This window comes from Talpa europaea (assembly GCF_964194135.1).
Source record: "Talpa europaea genome assembly, chromosome: 4".
Classification (NCBI taxonomy): Eukaryota; Metazoa; Chordata; class Mammalia; order Eulipotyphla; family Talpidae; genus Talpa; species Talpa europaea.
The window spans coordinates 15,272,976-15,284,998 of NC_140070.1; the positions used below are offsets into that span (position 1 = coordinate 15,272,976).

A 12,023-nucleotide genomic window follows, 5' to 3' on the forward strand; every position below is an offset into this window, starting at 1 on the left:
TTCCTATTGAAGAAGCACTGCATTATAACTTTGTAAGTTTCAGGTGTGTATCATTATAAATGAATGTCTGTATTGTACATTAAAAATTGTGATGGGTACAATAATGAAAAGCAAAGGGTATGAAGGGAGTCTGCTAGAGAAATTGGGAAATTTCCAGTCAGTTCTGAAAGATGAAGATAGTTAGCTGTGGTAGTGCTGGGGACCACTAGGAGCACCATGACAGGAAGTGGTCCCAGTGCCTGTAGATGCAGGATGATCTATTAATACATCATGCAGGTTTCATCCTGCAAGCCCTCATGAGGATTTTGAATAAGAGAAGAGCAATGAATGCTGCTGAAATGTCTACATCATGTGAATGACATGATCAAGTTTACCTTTTTAAATGAATTGCTTTGGCAGCAGCATGGGGGAAAGAACACATTTCTTTAAGTTGTGTCCAGTACTGCTTCAGATTAAGAATAGTATTCAAATTAAAAAGGGTTATTGTGAGAGTGCATTCTATGATATTACCTGGAATTTGTTTGAGTTGTTTTTGCCAGTGTTCCTGAACTAATTTGCGGATAATTTTCAGACTCTCCATTTCCAAATCAGATGCTCTTGCAGAATATTCCTGTAATTTGTTCTTGACCCTATGAGTAGTGTCATCAATAATACCATAGCGCTGGAGTTTTTCTTGTGGTTTTGTTGCACTGGATGAAAAGAAGGGCATAAGATCACCATTGACTTTTTCTATGGGCTACATTCATATGCCTAGTATATTGTAATTAAGTGAATATTCAAATAACAGAAACTGATTTAGATCCTTCCATAATATTTATTTATTTATTTATTCTTTTTTCCTTATATTTTAATATGTAAATACTACCTATGTAAGCAATGATCTGACACATGCTCCTTTGTTCTGGACACAGTATTCCTAGTAGAGAAATCTAAAATTATCCTTAATTCCTAGTCATTTAACTGTAGTTCACATAAACTATCATAACAGGTCTCCCCTGACATGATTTTTTACATCTATTCATATTAAATATCATTTTAGTAGTTTTAGTCATCAATCCAATCTGTCATGATTTCTTTGAACTTTGATTCTATCTTTCTTTCTTTTTATTAGCTATTTCTCCCATATGTCTATCATCTGCAGAGCTTATAATGGTGCTTTTATATCTTTATTCAAGTGGTTGATAAGAATGTTAGGTAGAACAGATCCCATAATAATGCACATAATACTAATATTTTATATTTGCATGCTGCAAAAGCAGTCACAAAGCATATTCATATACATGATCTCATTTGATACTATAATTCTGGGTGGTTGGAAGGGCAACTTTTTTTTATGTTTCCTCCTGCATTATGGATAAAGAAATTAATGCTAAGAGAACATAAGTCACAGCACTGCTGGTGGAGAGCTAGTACTATAACAGTGTTTTAAAGAGATTTTGTTTATAGTTTTAACCAACTATGAATTTATTTATTTATTTTTTAAAATAAATTTTATTTTTATATTCCCCTTATAATTGCAACCCCCCCATTCTGACCCCAATCCATCCCCTCCCGCCCCCCCACCCCCCAAAAAGTGTCTCTGGTTCATAGTTTTTTTGTTGATTTTGATTTTCACTTTCTTGTAGTTATTCATTTTCCTGGTCCCTAATTTAAGTTTTCTAGATTCCTGCTATGAGTGAGACCATCCGGTATTTTTCTTTTTCTTTCTGGCTTATTTCGCTGAGCATGATCCCTTCCAGCGCCATCCATGTTGCTGCAAATTGCATGTGTTTATCTTTTTTGAATGTTGAGTAATATTCCATGTTGTATATGTACCACATCTTCTTGATCCAGTCATCTATTTTTGGGCATTTGGGCTGTTTCCAAAGCTTAGCTATTGTAAATAGTGCTGCTATAAACATAGGGGTGCAGGTGTTCTTTGGAATCGATGTTTCTGTGTCCTTCGGGTAAAGACCTAGGAGTGGAATTGCTGGATCATATGGACGCTCTATGTTTAGTAGGTCCTGAAATCTCCACAAAGCTCTCCATAGTGGTTGGACCAGTTTGCACTCCCACCAACAGTGCAGAAGAGTTCCTTTTTCTCCACACCCTTGCCAATATTTGTTGTTGCTATTTTTTTTAATATGTGCCATTCTCACTGGTGTAAGATGGTATCTCATGGTAGTTTTGATTTGCATTTCCCTGATTACAAGTGATGTTGAACATTTTTTCATATGCCTGTTGGCCATTTGCATTTCCTCTTCAGAGAAGTTTCTTTTTAGCTCTTCTGCCCATTTTTTGACTGGATTATTTTCTTTGTTGTTGTTGAGTCTCATCAGCTCTTTGCAGATTTTTGTGATCAGTCCTTTATCATTAGTGTTGGGTGCAAAAATGTTCTCCCAGTCGGTGGGGTTTCTCTTTGTTTTTGTTATTGTCTCTTTTGCTGTGCAGAAGCTCTTTAATTTGATGTAGGCCCAGCTGTTTATCTTTGCCTTCACTGTCACTGCTTTGGGTGATGTGTCTGTAAAGATGTCTTTGATGTGCATATCACACAGTGTTTCACCTATATTTCCTTCTATGTATTTTATGGTTTCAGGTCTTATGTCTAGTTCTTTAATCCATTTTGAGTTGATTTTTGTGTATGGTGTGAGGTAGTGGTCAAGTTTCATTCTTTTGCATGTAGTGACCCAGTTTTCCCAGCACCATTTATTGAACAAACTTTCTTTGCTCCAATGCATAGTCTTTGCTCCTTTGTCAAATGTTAGTTGACCATAAATCTGTGGGTTTATTTCTGGATTTTCTATTCAATTCCATTGGTCTGTATGTCTGTTCTTGTTCCAATACCATGCAGTTTTGATGATTATGGCTTTGTAGTAGAGTTTGAAGTCTGGGAGTGTGATGCCTCTATTCCCTTCTTTTTTTGGCTATTCGGGGAGAGCTTTGGCTATTCGGGGTTTTTTGTGATTCCATATGAATTTCATCAATAATTGTTCTATTTCTTTGAAGAATGACATTGAAATTTTGATTGGAATAGCATTGAATCTGTATGTTGCTTTTGGTAGGGTGACCATTTTAATAATGTTTATTCTTCCAATCCATGAGCAGGGGATGTCTTTCCATTTGTTTGTGTCTTCTTCTATTTCTTTTAACAGTGTTTTATAGTTTTCTTTGTATAGGTCCTTTACCTCTTTTGTTAGATTTATTCCCAAATATTTGATTTTCTTTGTTTCGATAATAAAAGGGTTGGTTTTTTTAATTTCTTCTTCTTCAGATTTATTGTTTGTGTATAGGAAGGCTACTGACTTTTGCATGTTGATTTTGTATCCTGCCACTTTACTGAAGTGATTGATGAGTTGAATTAGTTTTTCTGTGGAGTTTTTGGGGTTCTCTATGTATATTATCATATCATCTGCAAATAGTGATAGTTTGACTTCTTCTTTTCCTATTTGGATTCCTTGTATGTCCTTCTCTTGTCTTATTGCTCTGGCTAGGACTTCCAGTATTATATTGAAAAGCAGTGGTGAGAGTGGACATCCTTGTCTTGTTCCAGATCTTAATGGAATTGCTTTCAGCTTTTGACCATTGAGAATGATACTGGCTGTTGGCTTGTCATAGATGGCCTTTATGATGTTGAGGTATGTTCCTTGTATCCCAAGAATTTCAAGGGCTTTTATCATGAATGGGTGTTGCACTTTGTCGAAAGCTTTCTCAGCATCTATTGATATTATCATGTGGTTTTTATATTTCTTTTTGTTGATGTGTTGGATAACGTTGATTGATTTTCGGATGTTAAACCATCCTTGTGTCCCTGGAATGAATCCTACTTGGTCGTGGTGAATTATCTTATGGATACATTGTTGGATTCTGATGGCTAAAATTTTATTCAGGATTTTTGCATCAGTGCTCATTAGGGAGATTGGCCTGTAGTTTTCCTTTTTTGTGTTGTCCTTGTTCGGTTTTGGTTTTATTGTAATGTTGGCTTCATAGGACTTGTTTGGTATTGTCCCTTCCTTCTCAATTTTTTGGAAGAGTTTGTGAAGGATAGGCACTAATTCATCTCTGAATGTTTGCTAGAATTAATTTATATATCCATCAGGTCCTGGGCTTTTGTTTTTGGGGAGGTGTTTGATTACCATTTCAATTTTGCTGCTTGTAATTGGTCTGTGTTAGGTGTTCTATTTCTTCTTTATCTAGCTTTGGGTGATTGTAGAGTTGTAGGAATTTGTCCATCTCCTCTAGATTGTTAAACTTGTTTCCATATAACTGTTCATAGTAGTTACTGATTATTCTTTTGATTTCTGCTGTGTCCGTTGTGATTTCTCCTCTTTCATTTATGATCCCGTTTATTTCTGTTTCTCCCTTTTTTCCTTGGTGAGCCTGGCTAGGGGTTTGCCTATTTTATTGATTTTTTCGAAGAACCAGCTCTTGGTTTCATTGATCTTTTGGATTGTTTTTTTAGTTTCAATTTCATTTATTTCTGCTTTGGTTTTTATTATTTCTTTTCTTCTACTGGTTTTGGGGTTTTTTTTGTTGTTCTTTTTCTAGATCTTTGAGCTTCGAGATTAGGTTGTTTCGTTGAGTTCTTTCTTGTTTCTTGATGTGAGCTTCTATTGCTATATATTTTCCTCTTATTACTGCTTTTGCTGTATCCCATACATTTAGGATATTGGTGTCCTCCTTGTCGTTCAATTCAAAGAATTTTTTAATTTCTTCTTTGATCTCCTCATTAGTCTAGTGGTCTTCCAGTAGTGTGGTTTTTAATCTCCATGAGGTAGGAAAGTTCCTTGCCTTCTTCTTATGGTTTATTTCTAGTTTGATGTGTTCATGGTCAGAAAAGATGGTTGGTATGATTTCAATCTTGGTGTATCTGTTGATGTTTGTCTTGTGCCCCAGTATGTGATCGATCCTGGAGAATGATCCGTGTGCGCTTGAGAAAAATGTGTACTCCGTTTTTTTTGGGTTTAGTGTTTTATAGATGTCTGTTAAGCCCAAATGCTCTAGGTCCTTATTTAAAGCTTTAGTTTCTTTATTTATTTTTTGTCTTGTTGATCTATCCATTGTTGATAGTGGTGTGTTGAAGTCTCCCACTACGTATGTGTTTTCTCTGATGTCTGTTTTCAGAGATGACAACAGTTGTCTGATATATTTTGGGGCTCCTTCGTTTGGTGAGTATATGTTAATGAGTGTTATTTCTTCTTGAAGTATTGTCCCCTTGATCATAATGTAGTGACCATTGGGGTCTCTTTTTATTTTTTTGAGTTTGAAGTCTGTTTTATCTGATATAAGTATAGCTGTTCCTGCTTTCTTTTTCAGTCCTTTTGCTTGTAGGATTGTTTTCCATCCTTTAACTTTGAGTCTATTTTTATCTTTTGTAGCTAAATGTGTTTCCTGGAGACAGCAAAAGGTTGGGTTTTGTTTCTTAATCCAGGCTGCAACTCTGTGTCTTTTTATTGAAGAGTTTAGTCCATTGACATTTAGAGTTAATATTGATATGTTAGCATCTGTATTTGCCATTGTGTTTGTCTTTCCTTTGATTTATTTATTCCTTTAACAACTTTTTTTTTTTTTTTGGCCTTCTTTCGTTGTTATTCGTCCCTCTGAGGTTTTGGCTTTAGGACTCCTTGTAGTATTTTTTGGAGTGGGGGTTTAGTTGTAATGAAATTCCAGAGTTTCTGTTTGTCTGGGAAGGTCCTTATTCTTTCTTCATAGAGGAAGGAGAGCTTTGCGGGATAGAGTATTCTTGGTTGGCATCTGTTTTCTTGGAGTCTGTTGACTATGTCCCTCCACTCCCTCCTTGCCCATAGTGTTTCTTCAGAGAAGTCTGGTGTCAGCCTGATTGGTTTTCCTTTGAATGTTATCTGTTTCTTCCCTCTTGTCAGCTTCATTATTTTTTCCTTGTCCTGGATTCTTGGCAGCTTTACTATTATGTGTCTTGCTGTATTTTTCCTTTCGTTGTGGAAGTTTGGTTTTCTTCTTGCTTCTTGTATATCAATTTTCAGCTCCTTCTTCACATTTGGGAAGTTCTCTTCAATTATCTCTTTGAATATTTTCTCTGTTCCTACATCTCTCTCCTCTCCTTCTGGGATTCCTATAACTCTTATATTTCCTTTCCTCATGGAGTCAGATAGTTCCCGAAGTCTTTCTTCGTTCTTTTTCCTTCGTACTTCTCTTTCCTTTTCTGTTTTGGTTCTTTTTATTTCTGTGTCTTCAAGAGTACTTATTCGTTCTTCCATTTCATCTATTCTGCTTTCATTGCATTTCCCAGAGTACTTTAGTTCTTCCACTGAGTCTTTGATCTCCTGCGTTTCTTTTACTTCCCTCTTTAGGGACTCAATTTCATTCTTCTGACCATTGTTTTCCCTCTTTAGGGACTCAATTTCCTTCTTCTGATCATTGCTTTCCTTTATGAGTTTTGTCATTTTTTTAATCATGGCAATTTTAAATTCTCTTTCTGGAAGGCTCAGAAGTTCTTCCAAGTTACTGTCGTTGCAATTTGGGGGGTGTGCTTTTTTTTTTCTTTTTGTGGTGTGCTTTTTTCCTGAGGAGTTGTTAGGTTGCGTGTGGTTCTTCTACTCCCTACTGTCTGTTTTCTAATTTGTCGTATGCATTGGGACACTGTGTTGCTGGGACTGGCCGGCATCTTGGGTGAGCTTCTCCACTCCCCTCTGGCTTCTCCAGGAGCCATCTGTCGTTTTCAAGCAGTCTTTACTGAAGAAAGGTCCCTGTTCTAAAATGCTGATGTGGGGACACACTCCCCTGTGTGCTTGGTCTGCCCCGGCGGTGGGTTCCCGCTCCCCTTTGGGTTTGGAGTGCAGGCCAGAAGGGGCTGGTGTGGGCGAGCTTCCCTGGTCACGTCTGGCTCCTGAGGGAGCCTTCTGCAGGCAGTCTTTACTGAAGAAATGTCCCTGTTCTAAAATGGCGATGCGGGACACACTTCCTGTGCGTCTGGTCTCAGGCACACTCTTCTGCGTGCCCGGTCTGCCCCGGCCGTGGGTGCCAGCTCCCCCTGTGGGCTCAGACTGCTGGTCTGAAGGGGCCTGGTTTGGGCTAACTTCCCAGCTGGCCACGGGCTCTTCCAGGAGCCTTCTGCTGGTTTCAAGCTAGGTGGCACCAGAGATCTCTCCTATTGTTCTTGGGGAGCTCTTTTTTTCACCCCGTGGGACAGGGAACAGAATGGGAATGGTAGGGAAAACTCAAGGCTTTGGGGTGCTGTGTCTGCCTTGTGCCCTGCCGACCTGGATGACACGCACCCCAAATTTTGTGCCCGGGTCTCAGTTCCAAAGCCCTCAGGTCCAGGACGTGGGCTGTAGCCCAGCTCAGCGGCCACAGGGATGGCGCCTTTTGCACCCCGCTCCTGTGTCCGGGCACCTGGTTTCTGATTACTCAGTGAGGGACTTTCACCTCAGTGAGGGCGCCCTTGTATCTCCCTGCAAGGCTAGGTCACAGGCACGGGGACCTGGGCAGCCGCGATCCCGATCCGCGTTTGCTTTTCAAGCGTGCTGCGCTGCTTTTCTGTGCAAGCTTACCGGCTGGCCTGGGGTTGTTGTTCTCTAATGGCGCCTGGAGCCGTTTGCTCACCGCCACGGGGAATCCTGCAGGGTTCTCTGTAGCGTAGCTCCCGTTCACGGGGTGTGGTGGCTGCAATAGTTCCTTTCCCCTCACAGTCCTGCTTGATGCATAGTTTGTTCTTGTTGGTAGTTTTAGTTTGTTTTTTTTCCTCCTCTCTGTTGGTTGGAGAGTGCAGACTCTGTGGGTGGGGGAGGGTAGCAGGGTTCTGTGCTTTCCTCCCTTCTAGTCCTCTTTTATGACAACTTTCTTGTTCGGGTAGTTTGCTGGAGTCATCCGTTTATCTTCTGTGTCCCAGTTCTCACTGGGACCTGCCGCTTTTCCTCCCTATTAACTTTTTTTTTTAATGGGAGATCTTACTCACAGCGTCTCCTCGCCGCCATGTTGCTCCGCCCCAACTATGAATTTTCTTCCATAATATTTAAATATGGCTCAATGATTTAAATTTCTATATAGGGCCTCCTTGGTGGTGCAAAGGGTTAAGCATAGCACAGTGAAGCTTTTCGCAGCCTCTGCAGCACGAGTTCAATCTCCAGCCAGGGAGCTACCCACATGGCACAGCAGACCTCTTCTAACTTGACTGCTGCTCCCCTCAGCAGTGTATTTCAGTAGATCCACTTGTTCTGCTCCCCACTCTGTCTCTGGTGAATCCTTCACAACTCTGGCCTGTACCCCAGTTCTTGTATGCATAAATAAATAAATGTATCTTAAAAAATTTCTATATCTTAATCACTAACATTTCTATAATTAGATTAATTAATGCAAACTTTAAGAGCTTGTGTCAAAGCCTTTTTCAATAGTGCTCTCTTAATGGAACTCTAATTTAGAAATAACACTGTCAATATGTTTTTAATAATTTGTTCCTGACAGACAAATACAAAGATGCTCACATAAGAAGAGGTATACAGAAATTACATCATTTTTATCATGTCTTTGGAAAATCGTTGATTGGAAATAGATCAGTACGCATTGTAAGAGAAAGAGTTCTGCCTCCTCCAGAAAATTCTGCTTTGCAAAAGAAGAAAAAACTCCAGGTACAGTCTTGATCTAGCAGGACTCAGTCATGGGCTGGTCCTAAGGCTCAACTCTTTCATTGAGATTCTCATTAACCATATAGTATTATACATATTTGTGATTTCATGTGTTACCAGAGAAGAAAAAAGCCTTTAAAATATGTAATTGTCGGGCCTCCCTGGGTGCACACGGGGTTAAGATGCAACCTGTGAAGCTATCCACGGCCACTGCAGCAAGAGTTTGATCCCTGGCCAGGGAGCTATCCACATGGCTCAGCAGACCTCTCCTGTCTCACCCGCTGCTCCCTTCAGCAGTGTATTTCAGTCAGTCTGCCTGTTCTGTTCCCCACTGTCTCTGGTGAATCCTCTCACCCCCACCACCCCTCTGGCCTGTACCCCAGCTCTTGTATACATAAATAAATAAATCTTTAAAAAAAATAAAATATGTAATTGTCAAATTACATACTCTAAATACTAACGATGTATACCAAAGAAAAAGCAATTTAATCTCTGTTTAGACTGCTTATAAAATGAATAAAAGTGTAAAAAACCAAAAATCCTAAGACAACTTTTGCACAAAGTTAAAAGCTGTTCATAGTTTGATGTATTTCTCTGTAGATATTTTCCCTTTTATATTTTATTTATTTATTTACTTATTTATTATTGAGGCAAACTTGGGTTGCTGTATGAGATTTAGAAATGTAGGATCACATCCTTCAGATGTAGATTACCAAACCATTTCCACCACCAAGGCACCCATAATCTTTCTTGGTAGTCCATTGCCATTCTACTACTAAAATCCTTTGAAAAACATTTAATTAGTTGGAGCCTTAAATGTTCTGTTTGATGTACTACTTTAATATTAGGAATGATAAACTAATGACTTGAGATACTAAATATTTCTTGCAAAAATATCAAATGTTATCCTGGAAATAATTGTTTTTATTGTTTGATTTTTTTTCTTTTTCTTTGCTTTTAGAAGAAAAATGCAGAAAAAATTATTGAAGAAAATCAAAAGAGACAGCTGGCAAAAGAAGAAAAAAAAGAGGAAGAAAGATGGAATAACTTGGCCCCAAGTATTGTAAGGGAAATTAGAGAAAATCCTAATTCTGGCATAAAAAGATTAGAAGATTTTCTCCAAACATGCTCTGTTAAACGTGTGAAATTTACTGCAGAGATGACAGGATTAGATGCCTATTTCAAATTATGGACAGAATACTGTTTGAAACCAGGTATTTAAAAATATTAATTTTAGAAATTCCTTAAAGAAAATGATCAATAAGATGAGAACAGAATTGATATGGGCAACATATTCTGATTCTTATTTCTTATACTGACTTGGGGACTCTGATGTCTAAAAAACAAAAAATTCCTTTTGTTTGATATAGTAATAGCATAATAATCATTTTGTATGTGATTAAGTATCATTGGATAGAATCAATTTGAAATTCAATTCAGCTAGCAGTTTTTCAAGGTAAGTCACAAGCTATGTTAGGTGCCTGTGGGGCTTTCGAACAGTATGGGCCCTGTTCAGAAGAACTTAACCCTTCTCTTAAGGAACTTGAATATATGCTGAACTAACTGTAATATGGCATGATATTCATAACCAAAAATATATACAAGAATATATAATAAATATAATACACAATTTTTTCACCTTTAATTCTTACATTCTTTGATTTAGGCTCCATTACCTTGATGTTGATGCAAAAAATTAAGTTTCCAGAAAACAAATTATTTGCCCAAAGTCAGTAACAGAGCAAGAATACTCATGCATCCTTATGTATAAATGAAGTAATTAGTAAATTGGGGCACCACAGTATTGTGGATGAATGTCAGAGAATGACATATTTTGATTAGAGGAAAGATGAAAAATATTTATTAATTGTGGTAACAGGAAAATAAATATTAGAAGAGTAAAATATAGAATGGGCATTTTTAAAAGAAGAATGTTAATTAGTCCATACTCCATATTAATCCTGATTATTCCTAATATCTACTGTCATTATCATACATTTTTAGGATTATTGACTTTCATCCTTCGAATAATCATATGATAGAGATCTATTGCTAGTATCCTTGTTATACATATGAAGAAATGAGGAATAGAGAAGTAATTTTACAAGTTCTTAAATCAAGAATTGGCATGTTAAATTTGAATTTTGATAAATGATTTTTTAAGTGTAAGTATGTGCTAACCAATCTATGCTCCAACTGGATCTCTGATATTTTTATTTGCTACTTTAACTCAAGAGACCTCGCTCTTAAACATCGTGCAACATTGGTTACTATGAGCTCCTCAGTTACTCTGAATGATCTGAATATGCTTTTTATAAAAATCTTACAGTAAAATTAAATCAACTTTGGGGGCTTTGTTAATATCTTGTCTAATGTACGTCATCCATGCCTGTGTTTTTTTTTCAACAGAAGCAGAGTCCAAAGATAAAAACATAATAATTCACTTGATGAAAAGGATTCACATAATCCATGAAAAATATTCAGAACAACTACAAAATACACATCGACAAAAATTAGCCAAATATTTAAAATATATTGGATTTGGCAACTTGGCATACTCATTATGTCATCAAGTATGTGCTATAGGAAATATTATATGAAATTCATATATATGAGTGTATATATATGTGTGTATTTGCATGAACTATTTTATGAAATGTATTTGGAATTAATGTATATTAAATTAAGCAAATGGTTAGTTATGTATTATCCTGTATAGACACAGATCTGACATTTTTTGTGGACATGTATTTACCTAGAATAAATGTTTTATTTATACTAGAGGTGTTAAGGTCTGTATGTCTGTGTCTATGTTCTCCCTCCCCCAATTCATAGGTTGAAATTTTAACCCCTGTTAAATGATGGTATTTTGAAGTGCATCCTTTAGAAGTTGAGTGTGTCATGAGAATGGAACCCTCATGAATGGAATTAATGCTCTTATAAAAAGACCTCAGAGTATTAGCTAATCCCTTTACCATGTGAGGTTGCAATGGAAAGATGGCTGTCTATGGGCAGGCTCTATCCAAGTCTGACAGCTCCATGATTTTGGTCTTCCCAGTTTCCAAAACTGTAAGAGACAAATGTTTGTTTGTTTGTTTTTTAAAGATTTATTTATTTATACAAGAACTGGGATACAGGCCAGAGGCGAGAGAGAGTGAGAGGATTCACCAGAGACAGAGCGGGGAGCAGAACAGGCAGATGGACCAAAGACACTGCTGAGGGGAGCAGTGGGCAAGACAGGAGAGGTCTGCTGTGCCATGTGGGTTTCTCCCTGGCTGGCCAGGAATCGAACCCACGCTGCAATGGCTGCGGACAGTTTTACAGCGCTGCGCTCAACCCGCTGTGCCACCAGAGAGGCCTCAAATGTTTGTTTTTTTATAAATCACCTTTTTCATTGTATTTCTGTTGCTGCAAGCTGAAGGAATCAAAACACAGGAGTTGCCCATC

General features: G+C 37.7%; 1 protein-coding gene across 1 annotated transcript in view; it reads left to right on the forward strand.

Annotated features, from left to right (window-relative positions):
- Positions 1-12,023, forward strand: part of LOC311169902 (putative ATP-dependent RNA helicase DDX60) — a gene marked incomplete at both ends in the record, with an annotated part of 69,898 nt that overhangs the window by 25,724 nt on the left and 32,151 nt on the right. The window contains 3 exons of the mRNA XM_084232147.1: positions 8,416-8,579; positions 9,538-9,790; positions 10,986-11,149. Of these exons, the coding sequence (XP_084088273.1) occupies positions 8,416-8,579; positions 9,538-9,790; positions 10,986-11,149 (581 nt within the window). The remainder of the gene's footprint in view (positions 1-8,415; positions 8,580-9,537; positions 9,791-10,985; positions 11,150-12,023) is intronic.